Source organism: Acomys russatus, chromosome 24 (genome assembly GCF_903995435.1).
Source record: "Acomys russatus chromosome 24, mAcoRus1.1, whole genome shotgun sequence".
In the NCBI taxonomy this organism is placed as follows: Eukaryota; Metazoa; Chordata; class Mammalia; order Rodentia; family Muridae; genus Acomys; species Acomys russatus.
This window is the reverse complement of record NC_067160.1, coordinates 47,329,121-47,351,822: the sequence shown is the minus strand read 5'-3', so window position 1 is coordinate 47,351,822 and position 22,702 is coordinate 47,329,121. Positions and strand designations below refer to the sequence as shown.

At 50.6% G+C, this 22,702-nt stretch overlaps 1 protein-coding gene across 1 annotated transcript in view; it reads right to left on the bottom strand.

The window, feature by feature from the left end:
* Ttll11 (tubulin tyrosine ligase like 11) overlaps positions 1-22,702 on the bottom strand; it is a 227,423-nt gene that overhangs the window by 143,558 nt on the left and 61,163 nt on the right. Inside the window, exon 4 of the mRNA XM_051166567.1 lies at positions 6,354-6,929. Coding sequence (XP_051022524.1) covers positions 6,354-6,929 — 576 coding nt within the window. The remainder of the gene's footprint in view (positions 1-6,353; positions 6,930-22,702) is intronic.

Below are 22,702 nucleotides of genomic sequence, written 5' to 3'. Positions count from 1 at the left end.
AGTGATTTCTTACATCGGATGTTGGGCACCGTGAAAGTACCATAGTTCTGCTTCAAGACTCTGGGCTTTGTGCTGCAATCAGTCTTTGCAGGCTAGTTTGATACCTTAAAGTCTTGTTGCTTATGGCCCACAGTCACCCTGACCCATGGAGGCAGAACAGCTTTGCCGTCTCCACTGAACATTCCCAGTAACAAGCAAGGCTAGAACTGCTCCCTGTCCTGACCTTCAGAAGGTTACCTTATCAGTTTCAGTTTCCACCTTTGTAGATGAACCCTACACACACACACACACACACACACACACACACACACACACACACACACACACACTCGGCAGATTTCTGGGGCTCATTCCTGACTTAACAAGTAACTTTCCAAGATCTAGCTCACAGCACCAGCCACTTTCCCTGAGGTCACCCAGGTCTGTGTAGCACCCCATCCTTGTCCCATGCTCCAGGCAGAAAACAGGGACAGCAGTAGGATCTGCTTTGCTTCCTTCTTTTTCTTGGGGCTCACTGTGGAAGGCCACACCCAGCATCCAAAGCCCGAACCGCTTACTCAGATAATCCATTTCTATGTGTTTCTGGCAGCCTGGTTGTTTAAGTTCAGTCTTTGTGGCCCAGAGCTGGGAACTTTAGGAGGTGACAAGTCAACGGCGACTAAAGTAAGAGAGCAGGTCCTGTTTGAAGGGCTGGCAAGAGCATTCTAGAAGAAATCATTGAGAGCAGAGGCCACTTTTGAATGGCAAAGTGTACGACAAGAAGGACTGTGACAGGAGTTGAGTTCTGAGGGATCAGGAAGGGTGGATAAGGCAGCGCAGCACACAGCAGCCAGCACTGGGAGGACTGAAGAAGCCGCTGCGGAGTTTGAGCAAGGGAGGGTAACAGAGCCTGACTTGTGCTTCTAAAGGTTCCTGTTGGCCACTGCAGGGCTGTTTGTGGGCTGCATGGGATGGAAGAGCTAAGGATGATTCCGGCTCCTGGTCTGGGTGAATGCTGCTCACTTACTGGAACTGGAAGGACAGAGGATAGCAAGCTGTAGGAGGGAAGGCGAGAGTTTGATTTTGACCCTGGTGTTTGGGTGCCCAGGAGCTAGCTTGGTAGAAAGTGTAAGTGGGCAGTGGGGCATTTCAGCCCAGAACTCAAGCAGAGGTCAAGATCAGCAATATGAATTTAGAACTCAACAGCATGTGGCTGACCCCTAAAGTCCCAGGGCAGGGTGGGACCACTTAGGGAGCAATGGTAGATGTACAAAGACAGATTTCCAAAACTGGATTCCCCGGGGTCTCCAGTAGTGATGGGTCTGAGGAAGGGGCCAAGGAAGAGCAGCCAGTAAGGTGTCAGGGATGTGGGAGAATGTGGGACCCCTCACCATCTACTGGGAAAGTCCTCTTCATGCCTTGAATCACTTGGACCTCCCCTTACTGGGAGCCTTCGGTTGGCAGTTAACTCTCCCTAGCCTGTGTGTGCCCTTGGACACGGGACACGTGCCGTACACAGGGCAGTGATGCTCCCTGTGATGTTTCCACACTAAGTAGAGAATCTTTTGGAGGCACTGGCCTCGTCCTGTCCTTAGCCACATGCCACACGCCTATCTCAGGTCTCGTCTCAGTGGGTACCTGGGGAGCCTGCTGGATTCCAAAGGGGTGGCCAAGGAAGGCTTCATAGAGAAAGAAGGGCTCGAGCTACACTTTGGAAGGCAGTGAGTGTGGAAAATGGTGAACAGGAGAGAACAGACCAGGCTGCCCAAGACAGAGGAGAAACCAGTGGCGCAACCAGGAAAGCACCGGTGATGCCCAGGGGAGAGGAAACAGACCTGGTGTGGGAGAACCACGGTGGAGGCACAGGCAAGCTGGGGAGCCAGGCTGGGAGGTTTCCAAACGTGAAACACCATCATCCCAGTTAACCTTAAAACGAAGAGTAGTTGCCAATTTATCATAACTTCAAGGTCTTTCCTCGTGGGTAGGTGTGAGAAGTGTTGTCATAGGAAACAGCCAGGGCAAGAAAGAGGCAAACTCTCACTTATTAAGTGGCTGCTGTGTGCTAGGGACTGTTCCCCACAGCTCTCTCTTATCGGAGCACGCGGCAGCCCTGGGATGAAACTACAGATGACGCTCACTACTTGTCGCTAAGGAAACCTGGAGTAGGAAAGGTTGGCTTCTCAAACTCACTATAGCTACAGTTGCTGTCAGCGGGAGCTGGGAGAAGCATCTGAGAAGGAAACCCCAGCCCTTGACTGCAGCCCCGCCCACACACACATATACACACACCAATTCTCAGCTTCTGCCTGGTGGAGTGTCTGGACTGTGGGGTAAGGAAGCAGGCAAAGAGCAGAGGAGCAAGAGGGTCATGCTAGGCCTTAGGAAAGCTATAGCTCTAGACATCCAACAGGAGGGTCATGGCCAAGGACAGAAATAGACACGAGGAACATGAGAAATATACTGACCAGGCCACAGGGTGGGGAAGAGACTTTCTTAGAGCCGAGCCGAAGGCCTCCCTCTGTGTGTGTGTGTGTGTGTGTGTGTGTGTGTGTGTGTGTGTGTGTGTGTGTGTGTGTGTGTGTGTGTGTGCCTCATGATGGGCTACACCCGGCCTGACCCTGTATTTAAGCCAGGGTCACATTGCTGCCCTCAAGACGGCAGATGTGAGGTTCTGGGACTGCGGCTGCCTGGCCAATGACAAGGGAGAGGCTGGAATGACAGGGCAGCTGTGTTCCTCCACAGCAGATTACAGGAAATCTGACCGCAGCGGAGCTGTGCCAGCTGTGCTTAGCCACCTTTTTCTCCGAGTCATTACTGTGGTTGTGGCTAGAACAGGGTCACAGGCACATGCCTCAGACTCAGAGCAGTTTGGTTGGCTAGAGTTTATGTTCTGCAGTGCTGCCGTCTGGCCAGGCCTTGCTACAAGCAAAAGGGAGGGGGGTACCCAGCAAAGAAGAGGCTTCCTGCATTTGTGCAGGGCCTTTTGCAAAGCACTTCCTAATCCTTATCTCACGTGAGGCAGATGAGGAAAATGAGTTCCCGAAGAGTTAAGTGACTTAGGACACATGGCAAATGGACCTCGGAATCTCACCATGGAAACCTGCTCAGGTGTCAGGAGCTGAGCTAACAGTATCTTAAAAAGTGATTCCAACAAAGCAAGCAGGAGTGGACTTGGCTGGGGAGGGGTACCAACTCCTCTCCCTCACCGTGTGTCTGAGATGCACAGCCAACATATGCTAAGCAGAAACCACTTGGCACCATCTAAACCCTTTTCACCCATATCACTTCCCGACGCGCCCACGTGGGTGTGAGTGTGCAGAGTCTAAGTAGCTATGGGTGCTAAGAAGGACCCCAACATTCACAAAGCTAGAAAGGCCTTCATTCCCAGCCTGTCTCCTCACCCTGGGCCTGGAAGCGTTTAGTGTGGTCAAGCAGTGGCAAATGATCATGAGGCTCTGGGCACATCTGCTAGATGTGACCTGACCAAACCAGTGGTTCTGGATCTTGGCTTTTAGTCCCCTACAGCTGGCCCTGCCCCAGCCCTGATGGCTGTCTGTTGTTGTCTGTCTACTGCAAGGCTCACACATAATGACCACCCCAGTCCCTACCCGTCCCTGCTGTGCCACGATGATCATGCTGGGCTCTGTGGTTTGGCCATGCTTGCCTGGCCCCATGGGATGGTCCTAGAATAGCTGTTACTGCCAAGCAGGCATGACCACGCCATACTCAGGGAGGAACCCTGCATGTGACCACATCACAAGTGACTCCTCTGCCCTCACTTTGTAATGGCCTGGGCCAGGACTTCTTTACCCTGGCACTGCCTTGAAGTCTTCCTCACCAGCCCTTTCTATCCGTCTCCTATTGGCTACCAGACACATGTGCTTAGGAACTGAAGGCCTTTGGGAGCCTGGGGGGACCACAGATGGGACTCTAGAGGACAATTACCACTTCCTGCTTCTCCCATTGCCTTGGTTCCCCTCCAGGGACTTTGACCTGATGCCCCTGCTGATGAGGGACTAGCCCTGAGCAGCCTTTCTGGATTTGAGGCTACCCAGCCTGCGCATGCGCTGGTGAGTAGGTGCCCATCCGTGAGAGACGATGCTCCGAGCCCTCTCCCCACTCTTGCTCCTTCCTGCCTGTGACCCTCCCAGCACAGCCAGGAAACATCCAGATCTTCCTTGACTGGGGGGGGGGGGGGCGGGGAAACTATACATAAAAAGAAAAACCTGTGTACTTAGGTGGTGTGCATGAGTGCAAGCGGAGTCACATCACCTGCTCCAGGAATGAGACCAACCTTTGAACCGTAGCCCATGAAGGGGCAGGTGCATCAGGAGACTGGGGCTTTTATGATGCTCGGAAGCAGGTCAGATAAGGCAGTGTCCTGTCTGGGGAGTAGTCATGCATGACCGCGTGTAGGTTTGAAAACTGAGGGAATGGTCAACATTTCAGAAGAGTGCTTCTGAAGAGGACAAGGTGGAGATGAAACAGGGAAGAACAGTGGGTCAGGGTGCGCATTACAAATATGCCCTGGGTTCTTCTCTCTCTCTCCTCTCTCTCTCTCTCTCTCTCATTCTCTCTCCTTCTCTCTCTCTCCCTCTCTCCTTCTCTCTCTCTCTGTCTCTCTATGTCCCTCTCTCTGTCTCTCTCTCTCTCTGTGTCTCTGTCTCTGTCTCTGTCTCTCTCTCTCTCTCTCTCTCTCTCTCTCTCTCTCTCTCTCTCACACACACAACACACACACACACACACACACCACACACACACACACACGCACACACACATTCAAAGATTGGGTGGAGAGGATTCCAGAGGCTCATCTTATCCTCTCTGGTCTGACAGATCTGGTGGCAAGTAAGTGCCTGGTCTTTATGCCTCTATCCCATCTGTGACATCTGTTTTTAAAAGCTGTTTTTTACATCATTTTCCATTTTCTTCTTACAAACTAGGTGGTTGCTCAAGACAGTTCTTGCTAGAGTCCCCAAGACACATGTCAGTGAACATCATAGACAGCTCCAAGGATGGTCTTGCCTGACATCCTGACAATGTTTGAGGGTGCAGGCCCATGCCCAGGTATTCTCTGAGTACCTCTTCCTTGGCATTTCCCACATGCTCACCCCTGACCAAGCTTCTCAGTCTTTGTTGGTTCCCTGCCTCTGTCCACCCTTCTGTAAGTGGAGGTGTCTCCATACCCTTCGTGCCTTCAGTCACTACTGTGGAAGAGTTCCCAGCTCTTTCTCCAGCCCAGCCCTGTCTTTCCCAGATGCCAGCCCAAATGTCCACTTATATATATCCTCTTCTTTTGGCTGCCACACAGGCATTTTATCTCCAGTTCCTGGGCCTTCCCTGCTAGCCTGAGCCACATGTCGAGAGCCCAAGACATGTGTCTCCATCTCAGCTGCCCCTCTTCTCTCTGCCTCCATCTCTTCTCTTTCCCTGGACCACAAAGTCACCGAGACCAGCCATCCAACCTCCTCAGATAGGACTCGGCTTTACCTGACACCTTCCTGTTCAGCACCAACATCTTTTCCTGCTTGTATACAGGCATTTATCTCATTAGCAATCTCCTTGAAGGCAGCCTTGGCTCAACGCGTACCCCCACGAATCACGGAACCGTGTGCTTGAGGATATAGAGATCTGAGTCCGACCCAACCCACTTATAACCCTCTGATGGTTGCCACTGACCCCCAGCCTCTCCACAACTTCCCCCACCTCATCTTCTCTCATATCCCCCACCTATGCCTCAAAGCCCATCCCTACCCACACTAAAGTTCTTTTGGTACCTAAAACATGCCAGGCTTCCCTCTGAACTCCAAAGCAGCGTGTCTCCACCTACAGCATTCTGTGGCTATCCCTAGTCATTCCTCCCTGCTCGCCTCGGCTTCCAAGGGAACTGCCATTTCTTTCACGATGCCTTCCTGGGCCAAGCCAGGAACGTCAGAAGAGTCCACAGCCCCATGGCACCCCGTCCATTTCCTATTTGATTCTACCACTTGTGACACTCTGTATCGATGGCTTCTTAATGGCTCTCTCCCACTATGGATTCTCGGCTTGGGGCAGCAAGGGTTCTACGACAATGCCTGACCTCCTACCAAGTAGGCGCAAACAACTGTTCAATGAATGAAGAATGTTTGCATGACGTATGTGCTCTCACAAGAAGCTTCCAGATTTATATAAAATGAAGGAAAGTTGCTCGCCCCCAGTCACCTAGGAAGAGAGAGCTGGAAGTCGGGTTGGATATCTAACACCAAGGCCTACAGCAGCTGCCACCTGTAGCCCACCCCTGTCCGTCCTGTCCATCCTTGATTCCACAGCAGGACAAGGAGCCCATCCTAAGCCCAGTCAGTGCCAGAACTCATGGTGGATGTTGCCATGGTTACCTGGAAGCAGGTGGGCCCCGGCCTCCCTGTAGGGATGTCTGACTGGTAGAAAACTTTGAGCTCCGGGGTCAGGGCGATGACAGTCTTAATAACTAAGGAGATGATATCAGACCAGACTTTCTTGATGTCCACACCTTTGGAAGACAGTCTACACAGAATGCTGGAGAAGGTCCTCTTGCTGCCTGTGTTGGCGCTGTCGGAGTGGACGAACTTGCCACTGTGGATGTTCAGCGAGTAGTTGGTCAAGTGCATGAACACATGGTGCAGGTTCTGGGGGTTGGGCTCTTGGTACGGCTCCGTACAAAACCTAGAGAGTCCGTCTTTGGCTATATAAATCTCTAAGGGGTCCAAGGACTTTAGCAAGACATACAGGCGGATATCAAACTTGAGCTTGTCAATCAGGAGAGGCTTGCGGATGTACTCCTGGACCACGGCTGGCCTGCTCTGGAGCATCCCGGTCAGGCGAACATCACTGGGGTCTTTAATGAGGTAGATTCCATCACCCTGACAACCACTATCGGGCTTCACAATAAAAATGGGCTTCCAAGAGGGGTCACCATCCTTCACCATTCGGACCTGGGAGGGAGGGAAGGAGCCATTAGTGTGTGTCTGAGATACTCCCTTCCTGAATGCTCACCAGCACCTTCCGCGCCGGTGACACTGTCTGGGGGTACAGTGACACAGGACTTGTCCTCAGTCCTGTGGCTTGAGAGTGGGGTGGAACATGGGTCAGAAGGACAGTCAGAAGACTTGAGTTCAAGCCATGTCACCAATCCTTCATTGCATTCTTGTACAAGTCACATAATGAATAACAGAGGCAGTAGCGTGATAGTCTGTGAGAACCTGTGATACGCCAAGTGGCAGGTACTATGCTGCTGTTGCTATGTGTGAGAGGAAAGAGTAAACCTCCCTGGGTCCAAGCCCTGGCGCTGCCATTTACAGAGCAAACTATTTTCATCTGCCTTCCATACCTATTACACAGAACTAAGATTGTCCCTTTGTGTTTTTTTCCTTCTGGATCTTGTTTGTTTTGAGACAGGGTATCTTGTCCAGTCTGGCCTTGAACTTTCTCTATAGCTAAGGGTAACCTTGAACTCCTGACCTCCCATGGGCTAGGATTTCAGATAAGTATCACTCCTGGCCTATGTGGTGCTGGACCTTGTGCACGCGCTAAGCAAGCATCCGAGCGCCTGAGCGGGCTAAGGACTCAGTGAGAAAATAAACTTGCCAGCTTACCTGGGAGAGGTGGCAGAGTTGAGACTGAGTCCTGGACTGATGATCTAAAGCCCTATGCCTTCCTCCATGTTCCTTTCAACCTTCAATGGGCCAGGCGCAGTACCAAAGCCTGAGCCAGCACATGAGAGGCAGACGGGTTTTTGGTTTATGGCTTGACCTATCTCATGATCTGTCTGGGCCTTTCAGGAACTAGGTTCTGCCATCGGCAGCAGCTACCCTCCTCCTGGATCTGTGACCATCTAGGCACTTGGCTTGGACCCGTGGTTGTGTATAATTTATAGGTACCTGATTCCTCCAGGCTATGGCTTCTAGGTACTCCCCTGAAGCTCACTTGTTGGAAACTTAACCCCTATATGCATATATTGATGGCATCTCAAGGTGGATACTTGGCAGGTAAAGTTGGAGAAGCCATAAGAGTGGAGCCCCATGACAGCACTGGCAGCCTCATAAGAAAGGGCTACTGCTGGCTAGCACATTTGCTGTGTTCTGTCCTGTGATGCTCCCTCCCACCTTGTGATGCAGCTGGAAGGCCCCTCACCAGCTACCAACTTCTTGACATTGGACCAGCCAGGCTCAGGGACACAGACAGCCTGAGATTGGGTGCTTTAGAGAACTATAGGGACCGAACTGTTAAGAGAGGAGATTTTTTTTTTTGTGTGTGTGGGGACACGTGAAGATGGACACCTTATTCTCTGCAGCTCCTGGCATGGAAGCACTGTTCTGAGCTGTCACCAAGGGCAGTGCCCGGCAGGCGGGCAAAGCTGGTGATGGTCCAGTGCTGGCCTCCCACCAGCCTTTGCCTTTGCTGTGTAAGCCTGACCCAGGCCATCCGCATTCTGGAATGTACTTATCTCTTTGACTGGCCTATATTTCTAACTGAAGCATTTGCCAATTCCTTGGGCTTGTAAAAGATCCTTAACAATGGAGAAACACTTAAAGCCTTAATAATGGTTCACATCAATTGTTTCCTCCACGTCAGCAGGATTCAGAAAGGAGCTTCGCAGGAGATCAATGCAGGCTCCTGGGCCCTCCATAGAGCCTTTCCTGCAACGGTGACCTTGACGCTCGGGTCGTTACTTAATATTCATCCAAGGCATCCACATGCATGTCCACATTCATGGCCTTTGCAGTAAATATGCGTGCTGTGGGCAAATGGCAGGCATGGATCAGCAAGTGAAAATTGTCAAGTCTGCACTGATGGGTAAAATTTTTCGCTCTGGAAAGCTTTGGCTGGGCGGATGATACTAACAGTTCAATATATTATCAGGAGTGATATTTTCTCCTTTGAATTCGAGGTGTGTGCCTTAAATAAATTAAACTACACGGTCAATAGTCTCTGTCATTCCTTACACTGTTAAATATTTCTTCCGCTCCTTGCCAGAATCATCATTACAAATCAAGATTATTAATTCTAATAGAATCGCTGACTTTTCGGAATCAAAAAGGATCCTTGGAGGCCAACGTCATCCCATCGACTCAATTCAAAGGAGAGTCTGAGGATGAGAGAAGTGGTGGGACTTGCCTGGGGTCCCCTAACTGGCTAGTGGGGCAGTCAGGATGAGAACCCAGGTCTCTTGATCCCACCTCAGGTTCACTGTGCCAGGGTTTCTTTGGATAAGATGAAATCAAAGACCTGCTTTTCTGATTACTATAGGAAAGGCGCAGTATGCTCAGACAGTATGGATAGCTGGGCTCTGACCTCACCCTAAACATGGCTGTCTTGGAATTGTGTCTATGGATTCTGAGCTGTCCAGGATACCACAGCTTCAAATTGTTTGTCTGAGTGTGTCCAGAAGTGCCACAGCCTGGCTCAGTCATCATAGTAACTGCTGTGTAAGCAGGACCTGAGTCTGATCCCCAGCACCCACATAAAGAAAGCTGGGCATAGTTGGTGTAAGCCTGTAATCCTAGCACTAGGGAGGCAGAGCCAGGAGGATCCCCGGGGCTCTTGGGCCAGCCAGGAGGAACCTGGGGCTCAAAGGCTAGCCGGCCTAGCTACCTGGTGAGCTGCAGGCTCAGAGAGACCTTGTCTCAAAAACAAAAAGGGTGAAGAACAACTGAGAAAGACATCTGGCTTTGACCCCTGACCTCCACACACATACATGCACAAGTGCTAGGTCTAGAAAATGAGGTCCCTTCAGTCACTTCTTTAGCAATGACCAAAAAAAAAAAAAAAAAAAAAAAATCAGAATATCCTCTGATTTCTGGTTTTGCTCAATAGACTCCTTTTTCCCTCCGATGACTGATATTAAATATATAGTTTCTGTCTCTGGCCCCAACCTCACCCTCACTTCCCACTGAAGTTCTGACTTGATTTTGGCTGAGACCTGAATATGCGATTCTGACGTGGGCACTGAGAACCCCTGGGCTAGAGCGGGTTAAGCCAAAATCCCGTCTGAAGCCACTATGTGAAATGAAGTTCTATGCCTTAGTGTTGGCCAGGATGTGAGGAGGACAGCTCTTAAGATACAGCTGATGGTATCTCTGGTTTATCCAGCTCTGCTGTCGGATGTGAAATCCATTATCTTGTAATTGTATACAGGGATGGCTGAGAGAGATACACAGAAGATGCTGGCTGTGTTGCCTGGCACGCAGGAGGCCTGTTGAAAATTGTCTGCATCTTTTACTGCCCCCTAGTGGATATTGTGGAAAGGCATCTGAGAAAGCCAGGCTGTTCACATTTCCAACATTGCTTAAGCAGGGTTTTATTAGAGTTAAAATGGAAGGGAATGCATTCCACAAGCAAGACCGCAACCTTGAGGACTCTGTGCAGAGAAATAAGGCAAATGCAAAAGGCTAAGTAATGTAAGATCCCCCTGTACAAGGTCCCCAAGAAATCAAATTCTTAAGAATTTGAAATAGGGCTGGGGAGATGGCTCAGAGGTTGAGAGCACTTCCTGCTCTTCCAAAGGTCCTGCATTCAATTCCCAGCAACCGCACGGTGGCTCACAACCATCTATAATGAGATCTGGTGCCCTCTCCTGGTGTGCAGTCGTACATGCAGGCAAAACATCATATACACAATAAATGAACAAATCTTTAAAAAGAAAAAAAGAATAAGCAGAAGGGGTTGGGGACGGTTGGTTGGGTTAGTATTTAATAAGGACAGAATTTCAGTTACTCCAGATCTAAATAAACTCTACAGCTGGGTGGTGGCAATATATGTACCACTGAACTTTACACTCTCAAAATTATGAGGCTACGGGTGAAGAGATGGCTCAGCTGGCGGAGTGCCGGCAGCGCAAGCATGTGGACCTAAGTTCTAGTCCCAGCAACCAGATAAAAAGCTAGGCATGTACGATATGTCTGTAATGCCAGAGTTGGGGTGGGGTGGGGAAGTCCTCTGACTGGCCAGCACAGCTGAACTGGTAGTCTTAAAAGCTCCTATGGAAAACTAGCTGAAGAGACACTTGGCAGCAGGCACTGGGCTCCACATGAAAGCAAACACATACCCTCACCCCCACCCTCGACACACAAGAAAAAGTGATGAGGCTGGTGAACTTTGTTATATGTATATTCACTCCACTTAGACTTCAGTAAGTTGAAAAATTGAAGACCAGAAAAATCTGGATTTTGGCTCCAGTGTTGCTAGGACATTTCTGAGTGTCATGTGGCCATGGACAGTCACTGGACTGACTTCCGTGTTCAGCTGTGTTCATCTGTGGAATCAAGGGTTCATTAGAAGGTCCCAGGTTCCAGCTAACAAGTGCTGAGCAGAGTTTTATCCTGACATCACCTCTGCCGAAGGCTGTGTCACAAGCACGCAAGCAGCATTATTCACGTGGAGAGGTCACGCTGTGCCTTACCAGCACCACCAGGGATGATCTGTGAGAGCAGGGATTTGGATGGGAGATTTATAATGCATTTGAGGCAGTCAGGCAGGGCATGTGGGGGAAGCAAGCCAGAGCACTCGGAGGGAAGAGTCAGCAGCTAGACTAGAAAGCCACAAGCATCGAGGGGCAGGCATGGGGACAAGTTCTGAATTACGATGACACCAGCCAGGGATGTCAAAGCTGGTTAGAGTCATGCTTTGTCACACTGGAGGATCTGCATTCTCTCATAGCAACCCAGGCCCTTGGTGTCATGGGCACAGGCTGTGGATCTTCAGGACAAACTAGGCTTTGATAGACGAAATAAATGTGACAATGTGTATATTGGGCAGGACACAGGGGCCCAGTCCTGACAGCTGTGGGGTCTGAGACTGGTACCCAAGGGAATTCCAACACTTGACAATACAAGACTGTTTCTGAGGCCAGATAAACCTGAAGCAGTTGTCATGTAGGTGACTGAGGCCAAACAGGGAAGGCAAAAGGGGCTATTGGAGGGACAAAGTGGGAGGTGGGCTGGGGTGTTGCAAAGAAGAACTTGAGCAGACAACAAAGCAGGAGAGAGCAGGAAACAGGAGACTGCTGATGATGGAGCACAGCAAGGGAGTGGTCACCAGTGTCAGGAGTAGACACAAGACTCCCACTCATAAGATCACACAGGATTCCCTCCCACTCATGACTCCCTCCCACTCATGAGGTCACACAGGACTCCCTCCCACTCATGAGAAGACACAAGATTTCCTCCCACTCATAACTCCCTCTCACTCATGAGATCACACAAGACTCCTACTTATGAGATCACACAAGACTCTCTCCCACTTATGAGATCACACAAGACTCCCACTCATGAGATCACACAAGACTCCCACTCATGAAGATCAATGAGATCACGCAAGACTCCCACTCATGAGATCATGCAAGACTCCCACTCATGAGATCACACAAGACTCCCACTCATGAGATCACGCAAGACTCCCACTCATGAGATCATGCAAGACTCCCACTCATGAGATCACGCAAGACTCCCACTCATGAGATCACGCAAGACTCCCACTCATGAGATCACACAGACTCCCACTCATGAGATCACACAAGACTCCCACTCATGAGATCACACAAGACTCCCACTCATGAGGTAAGCAGCAGGGGTGGGGGTGGGGAGGGGGTTGGTGGACAGCTCCAGACACTATGGGTCAGACGTGCACTGCTCAAAACACTTGGTCTCATTTACTCCTCACAACCATCTTATTTTCTAGACTAGAAAACTGAGAGCCAGAGATGTCTAGTAACCTGCCAAAGGCAACACAGCCAATAGAATGTGGGGCCAGGGTTTGAACTCAGGCAGGTAGATTCTACACTCCATGTCCAAAGTGAATAAATTACCCTGCGTGTGAGAGTGAGCCTGACTGAAAAGACCTTGATTAATACTTTGGGGAGTCTGGATGCTACTCTGCAAAGGTGGGGACTTCGGAAGTGTTTTTGAGAAGGAAGAAACTCTAGTGTGTATTTCAGAAAGAGCCTTCAGTTGCTGCATAGAAACTGTACTGGTGGAGCCGGGTGTGGTGGCGCACGCCTTTAATCCCAGCACTCGGGAGGCACAGGCAGGCGGATCGCTGTGAGCTCAAGGCCAGCCTGGTCTACAAAGTGAGTCCAGGACAGCCAAGGCTACACAGAGATACCGTGTCTCAAAACAAACAAACAAACAATGAAAAAAGAAAGAAGAAAGAAAGTGTGCTGGCTGGCCGGGGCAGAGGGATAAGGACAGGAGTGGAAATGCTGGAACTGAGGCTGACTGGAGTTGAGAGAAAGGAAGAAGGTTTGAGAAACATTTTGGAGGCAAAATATACAACTGTTAGGGAGTTAAGAGGAGAGAGGATTTAGCAGGGGGCAGGGCAGGTAATGAGCCAGATAGAGGGACAAGGACACATAGCTGGGACATGGGATTTTTGTTTGTTTCTGAGATCCACCTGCCTCTGCCTCCCAAGTGCTGGGATTAAAGGCATGCGCCACCATGTCTGGCTGCTGGGACATGTTTATGGTCACTCCTGTCTTAGCTACTTCTCTGTCCTGTGATAAAACACCATGACTGCAGCAGGCAGCATATGGAAGAGAGGGCTTATCTTGACTTATGGTTCTAGAGAGAGAAGAGTTCATGATGGCTGACACAGCAAGCTGACAGCTCATCTTGAACAACAGGCAGGAGGCAGTGAGAGCAGACTAGAAATGGCATGAATCAACTCACCAAACTCATCTCTAGTGACACTTCCTCCAACAAACTGTGCCTCTTGAACCTTCCCAAACAGCGCCACCAGCTGGGACCAAGTGCTCAAATGCGTGCACCTATGGGGGACACGCTCGACAAATCCCCATACTTGTGTGTCCAGGGTTTTGGGAGGGAGCTGTGTGGTTACCAGATGATGCTGGCTGCCACAGACCATGAACTGGAAAGGGCACAGAGGTCATGAGGCTCGTCCTTTCAGAGCTTGGCCTGCTGACGACTGATGGAGCTTCAGCTGGGGACAGACACAGGTGCCCATGAGAGCTGCCACGTGGGAGATCTGAGATGATGCAAGGAGACGTCCTGGCCACGAGGGCCCTGCAGATCTGGACAGGGCCAGGGACAGTAGCACTGAGACCGAGGGATGACATAGAGAAGAGGTGGGTTGCCAGGATCCCCTAGTAACCAGATGGATAGAAATAGGTGTGTGGGGGGGGGGGGGGGGGAAGATTGCAGGCTTTGGGGCTTCAAGAGACAAGGAAGGGGGTGCTATGCCAGGCACAGCTTGAGGGGATACGGGAAAGAGCTGCTATCACTGGGGAGGAGTGGAGGGGGAGGGATCCTCCCACGTGAGTGATCTTCAACTGGTCATCAGCTCTTATCACAAAGTTAATTTCAGGTTCTGTAACCTTGTTCCTTAACTGTGTTGTTCAATATTTCCTCAAGAAAACTAATTTTGATGAAGAAAGTCACTGATCTGGAAAAAGGGAAATACGAGGTGCTATCTGGCAGGAGGAGACCTGGAATATTAAGCTGGGATGCAGGATAGCTTTGCTGGGGGGTGGAGGGTAGGAGGGTGGGGGGATAGGGGGTGGGGGGTGGGTAGGCCCTGACACCCTCAGCTCTGACTTGACGGAAGCCAAGGACCACATGGAAAGGGGGGGGGTACCCCCCCGTAACTGGCTCTGAAAGGATCCCAGGTAAGAGAACCCAAATTGCAATTTTTAAATTGAAAACAAAATGCCCTGGAGCATTATCACGGATGAGTATTGGTTTAAAAGAAATAGTGCTAAGTATTCCCTCGGAGCTGTTGCTGGCTGCTCATGTGTGACGTGCGGCTTACATGGAGAGGCCCTCCTTTGGCGGCAGCCCTGATGCACCCACTCCAGCGGCCTCCCCCCCACCCCCCCACCCTGGTCCCTTTTTCATGCCGTCATGTGTGCTTTCTCGTGGCCCCCACTGGCTTTTCTGCCCCACTTTGCTTGCAGAATTCCTATCCAGCACGCACAAGCCTAGCTCATAGGAGTGCTAGCCTGGCTTGCAACTCTCCAAATGGATCTTTTTCTCTCTACCATGCTGCCCCGCACCCAGCTGTCCCATCTCTTCACACTCAGCCCTTCAAGACCCAGGAAGGAAATGTCACTGCACATGTGTGCATTTGTGCAGGGCACTTTATAAACTGACAAACCAAGGCAAGAGGCCCAGAGGCTTGGCCAAGGCTTTTAAGTAACTAGCAGCAGAGACAGAACCGAAACAAAATCTTGAGACTCCCAGGCCAGAATTCTGTCTACCAGAAAGAACTGGGGGACTCTGAAGTTTTTTTTGGAAGCACCTCTCTCATTTGGAACAACATGTGACATCTGTGGAGTGGTCCCACACATTTCTCTGCAGAGAAATCTGTGTTTTCCAAGTCATCATTCCACAGAAGACAAGGAAACAGGCCTAGTGAGGGAGCAGGGAGCCTACAGTTGCGTAGACAGCAGGTGGAGTGGAAGCTGCAGCCCGACCTTTTCTTTGGAAGATGCCCTCGGTTTCACCTGAGAAGAGGGCACAGTACCACATAAACTTCACAGAGAAGCTAGAGCTGCGAGGCTTCCACCTGCTCTACATCCAATGCCTGCCGTCAAGGCGATTTAGTGGACAGCACTCTTGGTGCGTGCAACTTTACTTGGGGCAGAATCTATCCGTCGTTAGGGAGCAACCGAAAAGCCACTTGAGAACACAACGGGGGCCATAAACTGTGCCTAATAGGAAGGAACTGGTCATTGTGTGTTTGTCTGGTTTCCTGACACCGCCCTCAACACCAGCCTCCTAGTGCTGCAGCTTGTTGCACTGAGGACACCAGCCCTGGGGTCACTCCCTGGCTCTACTGACACACTTCCTCATGGCTCCAGCCCCAGTTAGCTCTCCACCCATCCCTACTTGGTTTCCCTAAAAAGTGCATACTAAGCCTGACTTGCGTGGCCTGAGGCATGCCGTCCCGGAGGCCTCGGGTGGTGTCTGAGGACATGAAGGACCGCAAGCATGCTGCTGCTTCCTTTTGTGGCCAAGGCCTGTGTGCCTGCTGGGGACAGTAGGATTGATTACCGGGCACAAGACTTTGAAGCCAGACAGGTGTTGATTCAAATCTGAGCAGATACTTTCTAGGAAAATGTGACTGTTTCTGTTCCTGGGTAGTTTGTGAAGAAAACTGTTTAATTTAGCTCACAGCTCAGAGGGTCAAGGGCATCTCATCAGCTCTGGTGAAGGTCGCATGGCAGATGACATCCTATTCGAGATCACGTGGCCAGACCAGAATCCAAAGAGTGACTCAGGACTCACTCTGTAATAATGTGGACTTCTGAGAACATAAGGTTCCTGAGATCTGCCTTAATCTCCTAGTGACCTAGGAACTCCCCGCCAGGTTCAATGCCTCCCAGCACTGAGACACCAGGACCCAAGCTCCCAACACATCAGCAGTCCTTGGGGTAGGGGCCTCAAATTACCTCTAAACTGCTGCACTGACTGCTGGACCCGGACCAAGCTGTTTGCCTTCTAGATGTCACTATCCTTGTCTGTCCAACAGGAGAGCGATACCTGTTCCCAACAGTATGAGAATATCCCAGGATTAACTAGCACGTTGCTTTTTAATACAACTCTGTTCTGATTTGCACTAGCCTGCCTTGCTTTCCCCAACATTCCTTGGGTTCACTTTGGAGGTGCAGCTCAACCACCTTGGCTGGGGTCTAAGTAGATGCCTGGACGTCAGTGATGGGGACCTGTCTACTGACACTCAACTGAGTCCTAGCAATATCAAGCTCATGTTTCCTATACCTCTGGGCCCACTCCCTCCGGGATTCAAGCCCCAGCCTGGCTCCTGGTCCCACGAGCCCCGTTAGTCTCCTGTGAGATAACAGAAGACCTCTCACAGCTGCACCCACCCTGAACCCAGCACACACTGCTGAGTGAGTTCCCCCTCTAGCCAAAACCGTTTTTCCAATTGCGAGGATTCCCTGCTAATGGACGGGCTAAATAATCTTTAGTTCACTTCCAAGTATATAGAACTTCATTACAGTCAAAAGCACTTCAGATCACTGGCTCATGTCTTCTTCCTCCCGCCCAACACTGGGTTCCCACATCTCTCCTCTTCCTGCAGTGATCCACACATTAAACTGATCAATGCCATTTTGTGCCATTCCAAGGAGGCGCCCTTCTCCTCAACGCTGTTGGACAGAATGGCAACCTTAGCCACCTAAGGACATCCTCCGTGTGTATAGGTGAAATCTGACTCTACAATCTGAGTACGGGCTCTACTCTGTGCTTTGCAGCTAAAGGGTTCCCCCAGGCCCACAGGAAGTGGGGGTAACGCTAGCTCCTGAGGGCAAGGGAACTGCTGCAACATGTTGAGAATCTCCTGCCTGCTCTGTCCTGCCTTCTACTTCTTTGCGCACAAGAAGAGCCGGACTTGGCTGATACCTCTTAGAACCCACTTGACATCTTGTCTGCTCAGTTCTGCCTCGTGGCCTAACATGACCATTGCTGTGAATGCTAAGCCTGGTGAATCTCACTACTCCTTAGACCTTAGTTAAAGTCGGCCCGGATGTAGGTAACTCTCGCTCTCTTTGGAACAGTGTCGTCCTGGGCTGCTGCAGGACATGTGATACATCCGATGAGCTCACCTTTCCCTTCTATTCTATTCCTTCTGTGTTTACATTTCCAGTGCACACTGCCACCACCTACAAATGTCCCCTTGCCAGAGAGATCTGGAATAGCGTGTGTGCACGCACGCACGCGCACGCACACGCACACGCACACACACACACACTCACCAACCAATCCATCCTACTTCTTCGCACTGGCATCCAACACCTGTGTCACTACACAGTTTCCCAAGTCATCCTGAAGACTGCAATGCGGATAGCGTGAGCATTTCCCACGCAGCATGTTCAGCTCGTATAAACAGTAAGGGTGATCTGTGTGAAATTGCCCTTTATGTAGGCCAGATATAGTTGTCTGTGTGTATGTACACATAGGCTCACTGTAGCCTATTTTTAACTTCCTTCACATGCCAAACTGGTAGGTTTGGGCAGGGGAGAGGGTTGGTTTTTGAGACACGGTCTCATATAGCATTACATTTTTATGTTATCTTGTATGTTTGGGGGTGTGTGTATGTGTGTGTGTATGAGTGTGTAAGTGTGTCTGTGTGTGTGTGTGTGCCTTTGAACTCCTAATCCTTCTGTCTCTGGCTCCCAAGTGCTGGGGTGCATTTACAGGCATGCACCACCACACCTGGCTGTAACACTGGGTCTCAAAGGATAATTTATTTCTTCAAGGTCACGTATTTTGTATCTAGCCTATCTAAACACAGGTGTGCGTTTAAGTTTCCAAAGCCATGCCTTTTCTGCTGAATTGCAGCATCGTTCCGAATCTACGGGCTAGTTCCTGGAGGAATGCTCCCAGCTTTATGCTTAAGATGCAATCAATACGCATTGAGAACAGCATCTCCCGAGCGCCTACAGTGTGCGCTACGTTTGTTATTTTACTTAACCCTAATAGTTACACCATGAGAAATCTACGGCATTAGATAGGGTTTTTGTTGTTGTTGTTCTGTTGTGTTGGGGGTCAGGAGGTGGTGGGAGGAGATTGAGAGAGGGGGAGAGAGAGAGAGAGAGAGAGAGAGAGAGAGAGAGAGAGAGAGAGGGAGAGGGAGAGGGAGAGGGAGAGGGAGAGGGAGAGGGAGAGGGAAAAGGAGAGGGAGAGGGAGAGAGAGGAGAGAGAGGGGAGAGAGAGGAGAGAGAGGGAGAGCGCTGAGGTCCCTAGAAGTCAAGTGAGCCTTGACTGACAGGCCAGAGGCCAGAAGGGTGGGAAAAACAAAATCAAGACAACTTTATAGCCTGGGCTATGAATATGATCCCTTGTCCTGAGTTTCAGTGGCAGAGCCTCTGGGTGGGTGTGCCTCGATCAGGGTCTCAAGTGGGTGGACAGCGACAGCACAGGAGGCAGGACCTTCTGTGAAAACTCTGACCCTGCACAGAGAAGGCCTGGGTGGATGGTGTGAGCCCAGGAGGCCCTGGCAAAAATCTGGTTCCCACACAGGCGACTGTGGGTTCCAGGGAAGTCTGCAGGCATTGACGTGAAAGGAACTGCTCATGTGCCTTTGATCACCTGGGAAGGAGAGCCGAGGCTGGAAGATGAGCTGGGCACAAAGGCAGCAGGAGATGACGCTGCCTCTGATGAGCACTGTTTATGTCTGGTGTTATTTCAAGGGTAGCAGGTGGGCACTGACAACCAGATCTGGGGCTAAGCTCTCTGTAGAGGGCTCAAACGGAAATGTCCCCCAACACTCCTTCCCCACCACCCACCTCTGACCAGAACCTTCACCTTAGATCATCTGTGAGGAAACCAACCTCTTCCTTGATAATCCCAAGAGGGGCTATAGAGGACCGCTTTCTGAGTGACAGCTGACTTGCCTACCATTTCTCAAAATGCATTTTTCTTTTGGCGGGTGTTTCACAAGTCACAGGAAACCACATCATTGGGAGCCAAGGGCACTTTAAGGGCTGGCTGGAGTTCTGCTTGCCTCAAGACTACACACCTAGGCCCCGGCCCTTACTTTCCCAGTATAAATGACGTAATCAGCGACTCAAGGAGAGCAAGGGAAAGGCAAAGGTGCACACGGCTGCATACACTTCTTCACTAGAGACCCTAACCTCAGCATGGATGGCTCTCTACTTCACCCTTGATGGCAGAGGGCAATGTATCTAGATCCCCTAAAGCTTGGGTCCCTAAGGTTCCTGCCAACAGACACAAAAAGGACTCTTTTTTTTTATTTGAAACAAGGTCTCCTGTGGCCCAGGCTAGTCTCATCCTTGAAACTCCTGGTCCTCCTGCCCCTGCCTTGGAAGTCCTGGAGTTTCAGGAACGAGCAGGGAGCCCTACCTGGCCTAGTTTCATTAGGCCTCACTGAGGACTCACAAGACGGAGCAACAGAGTCACTCCCAATAGGGCAGCCTCCGCAGGTGAGCCACATACAGACAGCTTCCACGGGTGAGCCACACACAGACAGCCTCCACGGGTGAGCCACACACAGACAGCTTCCACGGGTGAGCCACACACAGACAGCCTCCACGGGTGAGCCACACACAGACAGCTTCCACGGGTGAGCCACACACAGACAGCCTCCATGGGTGAGCCACACACAGACAGTTTCCACAGGTGAGCCACACCTAGACAGCCTCCGTGGGTGAGCCACACACAGACAGCCTCCGTGGGTGAGCCACACACAGACAGTTTCCACGGGTGAGCCACACACAGACAGCCTCCGTGGGTGAGCCACACACAGACAGCCTCCATGGGTGAGCCACACACAGACAGCCTCCGTGGGTGAGCCACACACAGACAGCCTCCGTGGGTGAGCCACACACAGAAGAAACGCACACTGAGAGAAGGCACTGTCTGCTATGCCTCCACGTTGATGCCTTCCTCTGTCAAGTGGGGTTGCAGTGAACCTCACTGGTTCTGCGCTTTCCAGGCTTGTGTGGCCAGGGGATACTTTCAAACTACAGAGTGCTTGGTGAGAACGAGGCACTCACGTCTCTTGAGCTTAGCAAAGTAGGTTGATCCCCATCTCAAAATATGGGATGCAGCAAGATGGTGGCATTAGGTTTAGTCGGTATGTAACATTACCACAGTCAGGGAAATTGTGTATGATGTGTGCACATATGATTGTGGTTGTGTGCATGCCACAGTGCCTGCATTGGAGGTCAGAGGACCACCTTGCCTTCCACTTTGTTTGAGACAGCGTCTCTGTGTTGCTCGCTGCTGCCTGTTCCCACTGTAATACGCCAGGTTCCCTGGCCTGTGAGCTTCTCCTGTTTCTACATTTCATCTCACCTTAGGGCCCTCGGGATTGCAGACACATGCTACTACATGGCTATACATACGTACTACTACAGCTTTTACATGGGGTCAGCATGACTTCATGCTCACATGCAAAGAATAAAGAGCAAGGACACAGGCATGAGCCGCTTTTATCCCGTTTTCTGTGCTAAGTTTTAGGAGGTTGCTTCAAGTATGTCATGTTGGGGAAGGAGAGGGAAATAAACATTTACTAAGCGTCAGTGCTGGGAGTGCTACCTCACTCTAACTCCGCCTCTTGCTATCCTTCCAACAGCACTCTGAGAGGGTCCTTCTGATGTTCTAGCACCTGAAGGCAATGATGTCACCTGTGCCTGGACTTCTGCAGGCTGCTCCTAAGCCCAGGTGTCTTGTGGTTTATGGCGCAGTGGTAAGGACATGGAGGGCAGATCATGCGTTCCTGCTTGTGTCATGTTTGCCCATCAAAGAGAAGAGCCATGTCAGCATTGCTCATCTCAGTAATGGCAGCAGCATGCGCAGAGACTTTAGCTTAGAACACTGAACAGACACGGAGGCCATTTTAGAATTATTTGTAAAGGGCTGTCACAGAGTCTACAGAGGACATGTATGCTCTCTGGGACCAAGAGGGCCAAATCATGCCCAGAGAGAGGACAGAAGGGTGAGATACAGGGCAAAGAGTGCAACTCAGGTTTATTTACAGTTATAAGGGCCCCACTAGGTAGGTGACTCGCCTGGAAACACATTCTATTGGCCACTTATGAAAAGGCTTGCATGCAGGCTGGAGTCTGGCCACTTGCCCCGTATTCAGGGACCTATCCAGAAAGGGAAGTGTCTCTTACATTCTTAGGTCTCTCCAGTCTCCAGGATTTCTTTGATACCAATTTCTTCCATTCTAAGCCGAATTAGTATTTCCAGCTCTCTGTACGTCTGTTCCCCTCCCTGGATTTCAATTCCCTCGTCTGTCTGATGACCCTGCTGAGATTTCTTCTGCTTAGGGCTTCCAGGATGCTTCATGCTTTCTGGTGAGCTGGTTACAACGAGCTCGCTGCCAGGATGGCTCCATGTTAAGCCACAGTGCCTCCCTGGGACACTCTGGGTTGAATCCGTTTGGGCCACCCGAGGCAGTGAACTCAGCTGTCTCCCCATCCAGGTGGGGAAACAGAAGACCAGGCTCATTTTGATTCAGAAAGTAGAGTGGGATCCAGGCAAATGCATAGCATTAAACACAATTCTGGGACTGTATTAAAAATTAAATGCCTCTGAGCGATATACGAGGTTTGCATTTCTAAGGTCCTAGATGAAATGCTTTTGCCTCATGTAGGTCAGCCCATGGTCTTGAGGAAGCTGGCACTGCCACCTAGGAAGGATCTTGGAAATTCCTGGTGACATTTGACATGTCACAGTGACAGGAGCATATGAGTGGCAGTGTGTGGGCAGGATCCAAGGGTTCCAGAAAGACCTCACTGTATTGAGCCATCCTGCCATGGCTGCATGAATGTGAAAAGGTGTTTTATAGATGACATAACAACAGCCCAGAACCTTCCTCTCTGTGTCCTGTAGAAACAGGGAGATGTTTCCTTGTTGGAATGGAGTATCACTCACAAACAAACAAACAAACAAACAAACAAAGCCCATTGGGTAGATAGAGGGAAAAAATTATAATTTTTTTCTTTTTCCATTTTATAGAGTATATTTACTACTTCAGGAACACCACCTCACTAATGGCACAGTGATGCACAGTAGGTCCTCACTAATGGCACAGTGATGCACAGTAGGTCCTCACTAATGGCACAGTGATGCACAGTAGGTCCTCACTAATGGCACAGTGATGCACAGTAGGTCCTCACTAATGGCACAGTGATGCACAGTAGGTCCTCACTAATGGCACAGTGATGCACAGTAGGTCCTCACTAATGGCACAGTGATGCACA